Below are 18,037 nucleotides of genomic sequence, written 5' to 3' on the forward strand. Positions count from 1 at the left end.
CTGTGCGCAGTCTGATTCTGTGGTACCCGCTTCGATCTTCTCTCTTCTCCATGGTTACAGACTACAAACTTACCCTGTGCGCAGTCTGATTCTGTGGTACCCGCTTCGATCTCCTCTCTCCTCCATGGTTACAGACTACAAACCTACCCTGTGCGCAGTCTGATTCTGTGGTACCCGCTTCGATCTTCTCTCTATGGTTACAGACTACAAACCTACCCTGTGCGCAGTCTGATTCTGTGGTACCCGCTTCGATCTTCTCTCTTCTCCATGGTTACAGACTACAAACCTACCCTGTGCGCAGTCTGATTCTGTGGTACCCGCTTCGATCTTCTCTCTTCTCCATGGTTACAGACTACAAACCTACCCTGTGCGCAGTCTGATTCCGTGGTACCCGCTTCGATCTCCTCTCTTCTCCATGGTTACAGACTACAAACCTACCCTGTGCGCAGTCTGATTCTGTGGTACCCGCTTCGATCTCCTCTCTCCTCCATGGTTACAGACTACAAACCTACCCCGTACGCAGTCTGATTCTGTGGTACCCGCTTCGATCTCCTCTCTCCTCCATGGTTACAGACTACAAACCTACCCTGTGCGCAGTCTGATCCTGTGGTACCCGCTTCAATCTCCTCTCTTCTCCATGGTTACAGACTACAAACCTACCCTGTGCGCAGTCTGATTCTGTGGTACCCGCTTCGATCTTCTCTCTTCTCCATGGTTACAGACTACAAACCTACCCTGTGCGCAGTCTGATTCTATGGTACCCGCTTCGATCTTCTCTCTTCTCCATGGTTACAGACTACAAACCTACCCTGTGCGCAGTCTGATTCTGTGGTACCCACTTCGATCTTCTCTCTTCTCCATGGTTAGACTACAAACCTACCCTGTGCGCAGTCTGATTCTGTGGTACCCGCTTCGATCTCCTCTCTATGGTTACAGTCTACAAACCTATCTTGTGCGCAGTCTGATTCTGTGGTACCCGCTTTCATTTCCTCTCTTCTCCATGGTTACAGACTACAAACCTACCCTGTGCGCAGTCTGAGTCCGTGGTACCCGCTTCGATCTCCTCTCTTCTCCATGGTTACAGACTACAAACCTACCCTGTGCGCAGTCTGATTCCGTGGTACCCGCTTCGATCTTCTCTCTTCTCCATGGTTACAGACTACAAACCTACCCTGTGCGCAGTCTGATTCTATGGTACCCGCTTAGATCTCCTCTCTTCTCCATGGTTACAGACTACAAACCTACCCTGTGCGCAGTCTGATTCTGTGGTACCCGCTTCAATCTCCTCTCTTCTCCCTGGTTACAGACTACAAACCTACCCTGTGCGCAGTCTGATTCTGTGGTACCCGCTTCGATCTTCTCTCTTCTCCATGGTTACAGACTACAAACCTACCCTGTGCGCAGTCTGATTCTGTGGTACCCGCTTCGATCTTCTCTCTTCTCCATGGTTACAGACTACAAACCTACCCTATGCGCAGTCTGATTCCGTGGTACCCGCTTAGATCTCCTCTCTATGGTTACAGACTACAAACCTACCCTGTGCGCAGTCTGATTCTGTGGTACCCGCTTCGATCTCCTCTCTTCTCCATGGTTACAGACTACAAACCTACCCTGTGCGCAGTCTGATTCTGTGGTACCCGCTTCGATCTCCTCTCTTCTCCATGGTTACGACTACAAACCTACCCTGTGCGCAGTCTGATTCTGTGGTACCCGCTTTGATCTTCTCTCTTCTCCATGGTTACAGACTACAAACCTACCCTATGCGCAGTCTGATTCCGTGGTACCCGCTTAGATCTCCTCTCTATGGTTACAGACTACAAACCTACCCTGTGCGCAGTCTGATTCCGTGGTACCCGCTTCGATCTCCTCTCTTCTCCATGGTTACAGACTACAAACCTACCCTGTGCGCAGTCTGATTCTGTGGTACCCGCTTCGATCTTCTCTCTTCTCCATGGTTACAGACTACAAAACTACCCTGTGTGCAGTCCAATTCCGTGGTACCCACTTCGATCTCCTCTCCATGGTTACAGACTACAAACCTACCCTGTGCGCAGTCTGATTCTGTGGTACCCGCTTCGATCTCCTCTCTCCTCCATGGTTACAGACTACAAACCTACCCTGTGCGCAGTCTGATTCTGTGGTACCCGCTTCGATCTCCTCTCTATGGTTACAGACTACAAACCTACCCTGTGCGCAGTCTGATTCTGTGGTACCCGCTTCGATCTCCTCTCTCCTCCATGGTTACAGACTACAAACCTACCCTGTGCGCAGTCTGATTCTGTGGTACCCGCTTCGATCTCCTCTCTTCTCCATGGTTACAGACTACAAACCTACCCTGTGCGCAGTCTGATTCTGTGGTACCCGCTTCGATCTCCTCTCTTCTCCATGGTTACAGACTACAAACCTACCCTGTGCGCAGTCTGATTCCGTGGTACCCGCTTTCATTTCCTCTCTCCTCCATGGTTACAGACTACAAACCTACCCTGTGCGCAGTCTGATTCCGTGGTACCCGCTTCGATCTCCTCTCTTCTCCATGGTTACAGACCACAAACCTACCCTGTGCGCAGTCTGATTCTGTGGTACCCGCTTCGATCTCCTCTCTTCTCCATGGTTACAGACTACAAACCTACCCTGTGCGCAGTCTGATTCTGTGGTACCCGCTTCGATCTCCTCTCTTCTCTATGGTTACAGACCACAAACCTACCCTGTGCGCAGTCTGATTCTGTGGTACCCGCTTCGATCTCCTCTCTCCTCCATGGTTACAGACCACAAACCTACCCTGTGCGCAGTCTGATTCTGTGGTACCCGCTTCGATCTCCTCTCTTCTCCATGGTTACAGACCACAAACCTACCCTGTGCGCAGTCTGATTCTGTGGTACCCGCTTCGATCTCCTCTCTTCTCCATGGTTACAGACTACAAACCTACCCTGTGCGCAGTCTGATTCTGTGGTACCCGCTTCGATCTCCTCTCTTCTCTATGGTTACGACTACAAACCTACCCTGTGCGCAGTCTGATTCTGTGGTACCCGCTTCGATCTCCTCTCTTCTCTATGGTTACGACTACAAACCTACCCTGTGCGCAGTCTGATTCTGTGGTACCCGCTTCGATCTCCTCTCTCCTCCATGGTTACAGACTACAAACCTACCCTGTGCGCAGTCTGATTCTGTGGTACCTGCTTCGATCTCCTCTCTTCTCCATGGTTACAGACTACAAACCTACCCTGTGCGCAGCCTGATTCTGTGGTACCCGCTTCGATCTCCTCTCTTCTCCATGGTTATAGACTACAAACCTACCCTGTGCGCAGTCTGATTCTGTGGTACCCGCTTCGATCTCCTCTCTTCTCCATGGTTACAGACTACAAACCTACCCTGTGCGCAGCCTGATTCTGTGGTACCCGCTTCGATCTCCTCTCTTCTCCATGGTTATAGACTACAAACCAACAGTTAGCGCCATTCTAATCTTCTACATTACCGGTAACTGTATGTGGAGTCTAGATGCTGCGACCCCTCCTAATAGTGCCAAAAATATTGGACGGTTCGGGTCACCTGACGTTCAACATCCGAATTGTGAACGCAGCTTGCAGTCGAGTGATGAGTACAAGCCATCTAAATTGTTGTGCCTCCACTTTGGGAACCAGTGATACAGAGGACGTCCCCCATCATAAAAAAGCATCTGTCCTGGAGAGCTTACAATCTAAACGGCGGCTTACGTGACTAGCATTGGTAAGCCCTGGCTGCCTCTCGCTTATGAGAGTGCGTATCACACATCCAGTCTGGCACTCGACAGCTGCTGGCAGCGTACTTGGACAGTGTTGTGTTCACATAAGCAGATAATTAATATGTATTTACTGCCGGAAAAGCCAAAGTGGTCTAATGACAGGCTGCCGCGTGCGCTCAGATCCGCCGCGCTGACGAACACCCCGCATTATCGGTCAGAGATCGCATCCCGCCAGACAGCTTTATGTTCTTCTAAATGACATGACTGTCCGATACAAATCATGTTTGCTCTTCTGCGATACATTAACAAGATTGTAAATTGCTATAAGAAGTTTTCGGAAGATCCACGGGCCTTCCCGATACATTCCTCCTCGATATTTATGGGATTGCTCGAAATAAACCCACTGCTTCAGTTAGTCTGATACTAGAGCTTCAGAAGTAAGAAGGTGCAAGCAAACCGGTGGCCACAGTATGTGACATATTGGAGCTTAAAGGGGTTTTCTGGCCCCAGATCTATTTTTTTTTTCATATTGACCCATTACTTGCGTAGGAGCAGGGCTGCACATTTCACCCCGTCCACTAGCAGCATTGGACATCCTAAGGCTGCTGATCTGCAGGGTCCAGGTGGCAGACCCTCCAAATCACATACTAATGACCTATCCTGTGGATACATTATCATTAGTATAAAAAAAAAAAATCAACTTGGGTTAAACTTAAACAGTTCTGGACCATCCACTGGCTGTATACATCTGAGCGGTCATCTCTTAACTCTGCAAGGACGTATACATACATCCTCGCAGAGTTAAAGGGATCCTATCATTGGATACCCTTTCTTTTTCTCCCTAACACGTCGGAATAGCCTTAAGAAAGGCTATTCTTCTCCTACCTTTAGATGTCTTCTCCGCACTGCTGTTCAGTAGAAATCTCGGTTTTCTTCGGTATGCAAATGAGTTCTCTTGCAGCACTGGGGGCGGTCCTCAGCGCTCAAACAGCACTGGGAGCATCCCCAATGCTGCGAGAGAAATCTCCAGCGACGATTCCATCTTCTTCTGGAATGCACTCTCCCTATGTCTTCTTCCGTCCTGGGTTTCAATCTTCTAGACCTTGGGCCGAGCCGATTGCGCATGCCCAGGCCACAAGAAAATGGCTGCTTATACCAGCTTACTATGTAAGCGGCCATTTTCTTGTGGGTTGGTATGCGCAGTCGGCTCTGCCTGTGGCCTAGAAGATTGAAACCCAGGATGAAAGACGAAACAGGAAGAGGGAAGAAGATAAAGGTGTCGCTGGAAAGTTCTCTCGCAGCATTGGGGACGCCCCCAGTGCTGTTTGAGAGCTGAGGACCGCCCCCAGTGCTGCGAGAGAACTCATTTGCATACCCCGACTTCTACCGAACAGCAGTGTGGAGAAGACATCTAAAGGTAGGAGAAGAATAGTCTTTCTTAAGGCTATTCCTATGTGTATGGAGAAAAAAAGGGTATCCAATGATAGGATCCCTTTAAGAAGCTGCACAAGATGCATATTTTGTATAAACCAGTGCAAAGGAGCAATCCAGAGGCAAGGGCTGGTTTCAATCACATGACCCAGCCCAAATCCCCCAGGTCCAGCATCAAGGAAAGTACAATGACACTTCCCAGACAACCCCTTTACGATTGTAAAATTGAATATGTATCTGTACAGACACTGAACAAGCAGGGATCTGTGCGGTCCTGCTACATATAGACATGTAATGTAAAGGTGGATGTGACTAGAAGTAATATAAAGCTTGCGCTGCCCTCGCCCGCCCACACATTATGGGATATGTTGTATCCTATACAACACGTCTGAATCGGTTCCAGTTCGGGAACACACATTTCCCAGGGGGTGAGCTGAGTGATCCAAAATTGCAGCTCATTACAGAGTATATTGCAGCGGCTTTGCTTTCCAGCTTCAATAGACAAGGCCGCGCTCTATGAGTCCAGACAGAACATTAGCCCCATTTGTCTTAGTTTAACTGAATGCCAATTGTGACGTTGGCGGGCCGAGACTCCTGCACCCCCCTGGGAGGTGAGCTCGAAAATCATTTAAAACGGTTAAGAGAAAAGACTGATCCAGCAGAAGATCTGATGAAGGAATCGGCGCAGGGATTAACCTGGAAAATTCCAGAAGGAGCAAATCCATCAACCTGTGGCCATGGAGGCCGGAGGCTGCATTCAGTGGTGGTACAGCAGAGACGCCAGACAAGACGATGACACGAATCCAGAGTAATACCCGGGGTGATCGCTGGGATTCTACCATCAACGGTTATACTAAATATTTTGTACAAATGTCATCTCAGATCTGATTTTGGACATTGATTTGTACAAGATCTGATGAAGAGGTGGGCTTTGTAGCCTAAAGGCCCCGAAACGCGTTATCTACTCTCGAATTTGTCCTTCAATAAACCGTTGCCGTATTTCAACTATCGGTTTCAATCATTCCATCCACAAGGGATTGTGCCTCCGCCAGGTTTTTTTTTGGTGAATCTAGTTCACTTTTTGTTGGTCCACCTATAGCTTGTACCCAGGACGCAGCTGTTGTTCCGGGTGAAGGCGAACCCCATATACGACCTCAGAGCCGTAACAATATTTATATTTCTATCAAAAAAACCACAAAGGTTCCATCGAGAGCATCTGGTTCTTTAGAGGAAAACAGCCAGCCATTACTCTCCAACTACTAGTGCTTTATTCCACTACAAAGGAAGCGCGATAACCCTCTCTTTTTTATCCTCCTAGTTTCCATAGTACTACCATAAAGTACATAAATATCACCGCCATACAGATATTACATAATGTAAATAGTACCACTATATAATGCATAAATATCACCACTATATAGTGCTTAGATATCACCCCCATACAAGTAATAATACTTCCAAACATAATGTAAATAGCACCACCATATAGGTAATAAAACTATCAAACATAATGTAAATAAAATCACCATATAATGCATAAACATCACCGCCATATAGGTAATTATACTACCAAACGTAATGTAAATAGTACCACCATAGAATGCATAAACATCACTGCCATACAGATATTACTACTGAACATAATGTAAATAGTACCACCATAGAATACATAAATATCACTGCCATACAGATATTTCTACTGAACATAATGTAAATAGTACCACCATAGAATACATAAATATCACCGTCATATAGATAATAAAACTACCAAACATAATGTAAATAATGTCACCATAGAATGCATAAACATCACTGCCATACAGATATTTTTACTGAACATAATGTACATAGTACCATAATACATAGATATTACCACCCTACAGATTAAAATATCACCGAACAGAACACGAAAACCACCGCAGAAAGCATCAGAGCATAAATAATACCACCATATGATGGATAAATATCATTTCCATATATGTAACCATAAAAAGAAAATAACAAATACCATTATAAAGTTCATAACTACTGCCATACATTGCAAAAACAGCACCATCATACCAGTGAATAAATAATACCACTATAGGAAGTAAAAATACCACCCCCACCAAATAGAATATAAGTAATACCATTACAGAATGCATAAATATCACTGCCATACAGGTAACAATACCACAAAATAGCATAAATAAAACCACCACATCAGTATCGCCACTATATGTGTTATATTACCACCAAATGGAACATACCATTATAGGGTGCACAAATGCTACCAAAAATTACACAAATAACACTACTATACTAGTGCATAGATAATACCTCCACAGAAGACAAGAAAACCACCGCCATATGCGAAAAATGAAACAGAAAAAATGCACAAATAGCACCAGCATACAGTGCATAAATATTACCGTCATACAAAACATTCATAACATGATACGGTGCATGATACTACAGTACACAGGAAACTCTAGGGACAATGTGTAATATACAGTTTATGATAAATTTAGTGTGTTAAAAAAGCCATGTCCTCCTGGGCAACACGGCATGAATCACGGATGTCACCACAAGGTACATACACAGGCTTTTCGATTACATGTCCCCGCTATTCCATAATATCAATGTCACATAGTATCTGACATTACCTCATGTACAACCACCAATCATATGTCACAGGCAGCGCGCCAACTCCAGGAGCCAAAATTACTTTCTCTAAAACATATTTGGTCTCACATTAAGCGAAATGTTAAACTCTCCAGAGCCGAGAAGATGTCAAGGACAAAGATCCCCGAAAGATAAAGAAGCAATTTAGGTTTTTAGCTTCTGCAGGTTTCCAAAACAAAATTAATGGCAGGGAAACATGGAATTCACGTAGCTGGCGGCGCCGGTACGGACATTACATTTGTCTCGCTTGCTGAGCCTGAGCCTCATTTGGTGATAAAAGCCGCATGGTGTCAGGTACATTGTGTACAGAGAGACTGCAGGGCGATAAGTTAGAATGTAGTATACAGACTTACATTAATTTACCCTGTGTCAGAATGTACAGATAAAAAATATACCCCTATGTACAAGAATATAACTACTATAATACTGCCCCTATGTACAAGAATATAACTACTATATTACTGCTCCTATGTACAAGAATATAACTACTATAATACTACTCCTATGTACAAGGATATAACTACTATAATACTGCTCCTATGTACAAGAATATAACTACTATAATACTACCTCCTATGTACAAGAATATAACTACTATAATACTACTCCTATGTACAAGAATATAGCTACTATAATACTACTCCTATGTACAAGAATATAACTACTATAATACTGCCCCTATGTACAAGAATATAACTACTATAATACTACTCTTATGTACAAGAATATAACTACTATAATACTACCTCCTATGTACAAGGATATAACTACTATAATACTGCCTCCTATGTACAAGAATATAACTACTATAATACTGCCCCTATGTACAAGAATATAACTACTATAATACTGCCCCCTATGTACAAGAATATAACTACTATAATACTACCTCCTATGTACAAGAATATAACTACTATAATACTACCTCCTATGTACAAGAATATAACTACTATAATACTACCTCCTATGTACAAGAATATAACTACTATAATACTGCTCCTATGTACAAGAATATAACTACTATAATACTGCCCCTATGTACAAGAATATAACTACTATAATACTACTCCTATGTACAAGAATATAACTACTATAATACTACCTCCTATGTACAAGAATATAACTACTATAATACTGCTCCTATGTACAAGAATATAACTACTATAATACTACTCCTATGTACAAGAATATAACTACTATAATACTACTCCTATGTACAAGAATATAACTACTATAATACTGCCCCTATGTACAAGAATATAACTACTATAATACTGCTCCTATGTACAAGAATATAACTACTATAATACTGCTCCTATGTACAAGAATATAACTACTATAATACTGCTCCTATGTACAAGAATATAACTACTATAATACTGCCTCCTATGTACAAGAATATAACTACTATAATACTACTACTATGTACAAGAATATAACTACTATAATACTACTCCTATGTACAAGAATATAACTACTATAATACTGCTCCTATGTACAAGAATATAACTACTATAATACTGCCCCTATGTACAAGAATATAACTACTATAATACTACTCCTATGTACAAGAATATAACTACTATAATACTGCTCCTATGTACAAGAATATAACTACTATAATACTGCCCCTATGTACAAGAATATAACTACTATAATACTACTCCTATATACAAGAATATAACTACTATAATACTGCCTCCTATGTACAAGAATATAATTACTATAATACTGCTCCCTATGTACAAGAATATAACTACTATAATACTGCTCATATGTACAAGAATATAACTACTATAATACTACTCCTATCTACAAGAATATAACTGCTATAATACTACCTACTATATACAAGAATATAACGACTATAATACTACCTCCTATGTACAAGAATATAACTACTATAATACTGCCCCTATGTACAAGAATATAACTACTATAATACTGCTCCTATGTACAAGAATATAACTACTATATTACTGCTCCTATGTACAAGAATATAACTACTATAATACTGCTCCTATGTACAAGAATATAACTACTATAATACCACCTCCTATATACAAGAATATACTGTAACTACAATACTACCTCCTATGTACAAGAATATAACTACTATAATACTACTCCTATGTACAAGAATATAACTACTATAATACTACCCCCTATGTACAAGAATATAATTACTATAATACTACCTCCTGTGTACAAGAATATAACTACTATAATACTGCTCCTATGTACAAGAATATAACTACTATAATACTACCTACTATGTACAAGAATATAACTACTATAATACTACTCCTATGTACAAGAATATAACTACTATAATACTGCTCCTATGTACAAGAATATAACTACTGTAATACTGTTCCTATGTACAAGAATATAACTACTATAATATTACTCCTATGTACAAGAATATAACTACTATAATACTGCTTCTATGTACAAGAATATAACTACTATAATACTGCTCCTATGTACAAGAATATAACTACTATAATACTGTTCCTATGTACAAGAATATAACTACTATAATACTACTCATATGTACAAGAATATAACTACTATAATACTACTACTATGTACAAGAATATAACTACTATAATACTGCTTCTATGTACAAGAATATAACTACTATAATACTGCTCCTATGTACAGGAATATAACTACTATAATACTACCTCCTATGTACAAGAATATAACTACTATAATATTACTCCTATGTACAAGAATATAACTACTATAATACTGCTTCTATGTACAAGAATATAACTACTATAATACTACTCCTATGTACACGAATATAACTACTATAATACTGCTCCTATGTACAAGAATATAACTACTATAATACTGCTCCTATGTACAAGAATATAACTACTATAATACTGCTCCTATGTACAAGAATATAACTACTATAATACTGTTCCTATGTACAAGAATATAACTACTATAATACTGCTCCTATGTACAAGAATATAACTACTATAATACTACTCCTGTGTACAAGAATATAACTACTATAATACTGCCCCCTATGTACAAGAATATAACTACTATAATACTACCTCCTATGTACAAGAATATAACTACTTTAATACTACCTCCTATGTACAAGAATATAACTACTATAATACTACTCCTATGTACAAGAATATAACTACTTTAATACTACCTCCTATGTACAAGAATATAACTACTATAATACTACCTCCTATGTACAAGAATATAACTACTATAATACTGCTCCTATGTACAAGAATATAACTACTATAATACTGTCTCCTATGTGCAAGAATATAACTACTATAATACTACTCCTATGTACAAGAATATAACTACTATAATACTGCTCCTATGTACAAGAATATAACTACTATAATACTACCTCCTATGTACAAGAATATAACTACTATAATACTGCCTCCTATGTACAAGAATACAACTACTATAATACTACTCCTATGTACAAGAATATAACTACTATAATACTACTCCTATGTACAAGAATATAACTACTATAATACTGCTCCTATGTACAAGAATATAACTACTATAATAAGTCCAAAATATTCCTCAATGTGTATCGATGTATGTTGCTGTATTCAGTGGCATATGTCGTTCATTGGTCATAATGCAAAAATATTTGGTGTTTTTGGGTTTCTGCAGTAGCTTACTGTACGTTCCATCACCAACAGAGGCTGAAAGGACAAACTTTGACACTAATATTTTTATATTTGCAGGTTCAGAGACGGAGGACAACTGCCACAATGCTACTAACAATGGCCGGCGAGATTCTGAGCACCACAATGTCAACGTCAGGAGCCGCCCTACCAGTGTCTTCACTGACCTTAGAACAAAAAGCTGCCTTTGTCCTCGTGTTCCTACTGTTCATCTTCTTGGGGCTCCTCATCATACGTTGCTTCAGGATCCTCCTCGATCCTTACCGAAGCATGCCCTCGTCCACGTGGACAGATTACATGGAAAAGGACACCTTCGACTACCGCTGGGCCTGACGCTGGAGTCCTCATGTCTCCATCATGGGGTGAAGAAAAAATTTGATGGCGTCCCCAACATTCACTGGTGGCCTTCGGGAAATCAGCTTAGGGGGTGGGATGGGGGAAGGGGATTTATGTGGATTTTTTTAGTCTTTAAGCCGAATTGTGTGGGATGTTTACATCAACTGTGAAGCTTTGTGACCAACGCTAAGCTCTGACCAAGGTGGCACAAAGCTGACATAGATTTGCCAATACAAAAAAAAAAAGCCTCATTACCGCACACTTCGTGCAAGCCTACGCCGGAACGTTACGTGACTGTTGTCGTCGTTTTTTGTGTGTGTTTTTTTGTGTCAATATTGTAGGTGAGCATTGGAATATCAAAAAGAAAAACGGATTTTTTTTTTTTTTATTTTATAGACGTAAGGTGAGAAATGTTTTGTGCTTCGGTGTCACGCCTCGATTGTACTTTCCGAAAACCCCAGAATACCTCAGCCAGTCATAAAATTTTCAAAAACCACCATAAACAATTCATAAAATAGAAATTTCAGAAGGCCGACTGCAATTTGAACCAGAAACGGGCCAAGAACTCCACATGTATTTTTTTAGAAATTCTTCTTTTTAATGTTTCCAATGCCAGAGCCTATAAAAGTCAGCCGTTTTACTACGCGAGTGATTATCGGCACGCAAAGTGCATCGTAACGCTTTACCAAAACCTTCGCTACGTTTCTACAACAGCATCCATGTGACTACGGGACCATCTGATCGCCTGGACGCCGCTTCGAGATAAGCTTTTGTCGACACATTCCAAAATGGTCGCCTTTGGACCTTTCATGATTGTGTGGAACTGGGCGTCTTTTACGAGAAAAAAAAAAAAAAAAAGCACACATTTTTTAAATCCAAGTATGTCTCCTTTTGGGCAGCTGGATATTTTTCCACAATTTTTTTTTTTTTTTAATCTTTTTTTGGATTCTACAAAAGTGGGGGGTTGTTATCCTTCGATGGTTCCATAGACAGTGTCTAGGCTTACGATCACTTTTCGGACATCTCTGTTTTTGTAAACACTTGGAGGGTCCAAAGAACAACAATTTTGGACAATTTTTCGTATTGAACTGTTCCTCTGTTATACCTCCTGAAAAAGTTAAAAGCATCGGGTGTTTCCATTAGTCTTGTGTCCCCACACCGATTCCCAACAAGGCTCTTCGGAAACCTGCGACCCTCTGGTTGGGATGATTACCGCTTGCCCTTCACGCAACATTATCTGTGCCATTAGATTTGGTCAAAATTATTTGGTAGGGATTAGAGATGAGCGAGTAGTACTTGATCGAGTAGGTATTCGATCGAATACTACGGTATTTGAAATACTCTTACTCGATCGAGTACCACTCGCTGTTTGAATGTAAAAGTTTGATGCAGAACCAGCATTGATTGGCTGAATGCTATACAGTCGGCCAATTAACGCTGGTTCTTCTCCTACCTTTAGAAGTCTTCTCCGTGCAGCTTCCCGCGGCGTCTTCCGGCTCTGAATTCACTCTGTCAGGCATTGGGCCTGGGCAGAGCCGACTGCGCATGTCCGCTTGTAGTGTGGGCATGCGCAGTCGGCTCTGCCAAGGCCCGATGCCTGGCAAAGTGAATTCAGAGCCGGAAGATGCCGCGGGGACGCTGCAAGGAGAAGACTTCTCGGAGGATCCAGCCCGACCCTCACTCGTGGACTTGGTAAGAATAATTTGATCTAACATTGCCTACCCCTGAAACGAGCATTTCCCCCCATAGACTATAATAGGGTTCGATATTCGATTCGAGTAGTCGAATATTAAGGGGCTCCTTGAAACGAATATCGAACCCCGAACATTTTATTGTTTGCTCATCTCTAGTAGGGATGCCCCGAGGAATTTTTTTTTTTTTTCCCAGAGGTGCCCCGATTTTCAAAAAGTTGGGAAACACTGCCCTACATTGATTGGACAGTGTCAAAGATAGGGACTAGAGATGAGCGAGTAGTAATCGATCGAGTAGGTATTTGATCGAATACTACACTATTCAAAATACTCGTATTCGGTCGAATACCACGCGGTAAACGTAAAAGGCGTTTACCGCGTGGTATTCGACTGAGTACGAGTATTTCGAATACCATAGTATTCGATCAAATACCTACTCGCTCATCTCTAGTAGGGACACATCGGTAACACACCATTGGTCAAACCAATCAACCCTTTCCAGGAGGAATAACTTAGGGTCGGCACAGCGTTTTTAGAAAACATGGCCCCGGATTTTTTTTAAAAAAAATCCTATTATTTACTAAAACAGACCTGTCAGAAGAGTCGATCCTTTGTCTTTAAGTGCTGGGTAGGAATTGAACGCGGGACCAGTCACTGCCAGGAACGATCTTCTATCTCTTTTCGTGCCAAAGATGCAGGTTTATCTAAAGGGGAGAAAAAAAAATTAAAAATTCTACAGTTTCCATGGAAACTGGATATTCTGATTTGAAAGTGTTATACCTTTCTAAAATAGATGAAGATGAGGCCTTGAGGGGTGGGGAGGGGCGATGGGCCGCAGTTTAATATGTAATACTATAATTGTCAAGGAATAAAAATAATACCAGCTCCCAAAAGTATCTGCTGAATTGTTCGTTTGCTCCAGCATTTTTTTTTTTTTTTTTGTGTGCGCAATGTGAAAATTCAATAAAAACGGAGACGTTTTCTCAGTGTCTGACTTGTCGTGACTTGTCCCGAATGGCGGAGGTGATCAATGACTCCCCGATATAAGAGTATCGGCCACCCACGGCCTCGGTCAGTGCATTCCAAGTTGGAAGTTACCAATCCTTACAAGGAACATGGGAAGAATATGCAAATCTGTCTTCCATGATGTAGTTAGGAAGACATGCAGCCCAATAGAGGGCGCTCTCTGAGGATATGCAAATCTGTCTTCCATGATGTAATTAGGAAGACAGTGCCTTAGTCATGCAATCCAATAGAGGGAGCTCCCTTTAACATCATACCCAACCTTCCAAGAGGCCTTTGCTGCAATGATGTGGGATTTTACCAAGTACAGACTCTCAGCCGAGGACAGCTGTTTCGATCTGATTGGATCTCTTCAGCCCGGCGCAGAGAAGACCGACTTGGCAGAGGTGAGAAGCTTCTAGACAGGATTAAGGGGATATCGTCACTTCTTAGGGAGAGACCACCATTTAGGTGTGTGGAGACTTATTAAGCCATTTGCGCTCCACTTGTGCAAAGGAACATGGGAAGAATATGCAAATCTGTCTTCCATGATGTAGTTAGGAAGACAGTGCCTAACTACATCATGGAAGACAGATTTGCATATTCTTCCCATGTTCCTTTGCACAAGTGGAGCGCAATCCTTCCAATTCAGTGGAAGACTCTCCGCACACCAGGATCGGCGATGCTTAGAAGACGTAGACCAAAATGAAAACAATATCAAGACATGGCCATAGGGAGATCCTGTGTTTTTGGTTTCTTGAATAAGCCGTATTTGGCAGTCCCGTCTTGTCAAAGCCCTTTGTAATTTATTATTAGATATTAATGGGGTTGTCCTGGATATACAGTTCTTGGCAACTGATGCTCCCGGGGACTTGTTCCAGTGGAAGCCCTCGCCTCATGTGACCACTAGATCCAGTCAGTGGCCAATGGAGAGGATACGTGACGTCAGAAGTGACATATGCGAGTGACGTTCCAGTTCCTTTTTTTAGGCTGACGTTTGGCCTCAGCAGTTACTTGAGGTGAGGATTTCTACTAGAAGAAGAACCGGGACGCCACTGGACCGGACAACAGTGGGAGACACCAGAGCACCACAGACAGGAGAGTATATTTGGCTTCTTTGTCAAATCAAATATTTTATATTCTGGACAACCACTTTAAATTCAGGAGAAAATTGGAGGATATTTTTATGGAATTAAGAAAGTGTAACTACTAAAGATAAGCGACTACTATTCAAAACTCCAATTTCGAATACCTCGCTCTCATAGGAATGAATGGGAGCGGGCGAACTACAAGGGGTTAAGTGCTGGCCGACATGCGGCCACTCCCATTCATTCCTATGGAGCGAGGTATTCGAAAATGCAGTTTCTAATACTATTCGCTCATCTCTAGTAACTACCAGTAAGTATAAGACTGTACTCACACAAATGTAAAAAAAAGGACATTCTCAAATGAATGGGCCTAATCAGGAGCGAGCCTCGCGCCGTGGAATCCGCAGGAAGAAGAGCATGTCGCTTATTTTTTCGCTACTAGCTAGCGGAAAAAAGAAGCGAGTGGCTCCCATTGAAGTCAACGAGAGCCATTTTTGGCAGCGGATTTTGAGGCGGCTTCCACGTCAAAATCTGCTGCCAACTTCCTCCGTGTGAACTAGCCCTTATAGAACTGACTACAGACGATAGCTCATCAAAGATTTACAGGAAACCCGAAAACAACTCGGAGACAATTTCTCAAAAGAGACAGAAAATAATGACAACCTAGGTGTACATCTACACAAAGCTCTAGAACGTAAAGGCATGCACCGTCAATAACAATGACCTAGAGCCTAAATAAAAAAACAAAAATATTAGCTATCAACGATGGCAGGCCCAAAAATACAAATACCCAGAAGAACCTTACAAAAGGTTCTGCGCGTCTATAAGGGAGCATCAGCAAGTCTCAAAAGGACATACAAGGGGTCATTATCTGAGCAACGCTCATTGCGCCTCCTGCAATGCCTCACCAATGATATAAGGGTAAAAAATATGCAAATCTATTCTCCAGGATGTAATTAGGAGAACAGTGCACTCTGTATGCCGCCCTCTAGAGGGCAGCATCCTTAACGTCATGCATGACTCAGTTAATAAGCCTACTAACATGATGCAGAGTTTATTGCCAAATTAGTATTTCTATTCCAAAAGGAACAGATTCCCAGCTATGGACAGCGCTGTTTCGGTCTTTTGGACCTCCTCAGCATAGCGCAGGGATACTGATTTGGCAGAGTGAGAGACTATAGACCAGGGCCAGGGGATAATCATACACATTAGGGAGAGTGTGTGCCTACATAGGCAGTACGGAGACTTACAAGTCATTCCTGCTCCGCTAGGGATTCTGGGTAAAAAAATATGTAAATCTATTCTTGGGCGCAGCATAGAGAGGCACTGTTCTCCTAATTACATCCTGGAGAATAGATTTGCATATTTTTTTTTACCCAGAATCCCTAGCAGACACACTCTCCCTAATATGTATGATTATCCCCTGGCAATGATATAAGGTCACCTCAAAGCCTGAGAAGATCAAATGGCTCCAAGGGAATCAAAACTGCCACCTTGAAATTGTACCTCATGGATTCTTTATCAGCTGTTGGGTAATGAATAAAATGGTCTTGACACAATCTTCTAAGAGGTATTCTTATCCACCAGAGATGAACTTCGCTGATCTAGGTTGATGAGAAGAAGTGACTACGTATATTCTATCTGTCGACATCCTTCAAAGACAAAAAACAAAGGAAAAAAAGGTGGTCCCAAAGACCAAAGTTCATGCGTGAGGTCTAACTAGATACAAAGGATAAACAAAATCATCTTCCAAAAGGATTGCCCATCTTATAATTCCAGATTAGTAACATTGGCTGGGACCATTGGTGGCTTCGCTAAACTCAGCACATAGTTGCCCAACTTATGACTCCATCCTCGGAGTGTTGACGGAGTCAATGCTAGCCTCAAATTCACTACAAACGTGCCCATCTTATGATTCCAAACTAGCTGGGGCCTTGCTGGTTTCACCAGACTCTACACAACACCTTTCTGCCCAGAGCTGTGGAGTTGGTAGACCAAACCACCAAGAGTTCACGAAAAAATCCAGTACCTGAATTCCTATGAAAGTAAAATTATAACAAGCTCTGACCACAAACCGGTCACCATCTTTATATTGAATATATATGATTGGGTAAGGAACCGATGGAATACGTTATAGAATGGCAAGGAATAGATGGTACCCTCCCCAATGTCCAGTTACCCAATATCAGACTGCCACTAACCTCTGGAATATGGAGACAAAAACTACTCATCACCCATAGCCCACATCAAAAGCCTGAACCCCGCTCCTGTGTTATGGGTGCCTACGGACATGAGGTCCCCTTTTCTTATGGTGGAAAGAAGCCAAGATCAGACCTAGAACTGTTAGGGCTAGTTCACACGGGCAATGAGGGGGCAGATTATGGCGCTGAATCTATGTCATAATACGCCCCCTCA

The 18,037-nt window shown here is 41.9% G+C and overlaps 1 protein-coding gene across 1 annotated transcript in view; it reads left to right on the forward strand.

Moving 5' to 3' along the window:
- The window catches only part of LOC142214352 (cortexin-3-like), a 41,371-nt gene extending 29,024 nt beyond the window's left edge, over positions 1-12,347 (forward strand). Inside the window, exon 2 of the mRNA XM_075283287.1 lies at positions 11,566-12,347. Coding sequence (XP_075139388.1) covers positions 11,593-11,838 — 246 coding nt within the window. The 5' untranslated portion in view covers positions 11,566-11,592 and the 3' untranslated portion in view covers positions 11,839-12,347. The remainder of the gene's footprint in view (positions 1-11,565) is intronic.
- The last annotated feature ends 5,690 nt before the right edge of the window (positions 12,348-18,037 follow it).

This window comes from Leptodactylus fuscus, chromosome 7 (assembly GCF_031893055.1).
Source record: "Leptodactylus fuscus isolate aLepFus1 chromosome 7, aLepFus1.hap2, whole genome shotgun sequence".
Lineage (NCBI taxonomy): Eukaryota > Metazoa > Chordata > Amphibia > Anura > Leptodactylidae > Leptodactylus > Leptodactylus fuscus.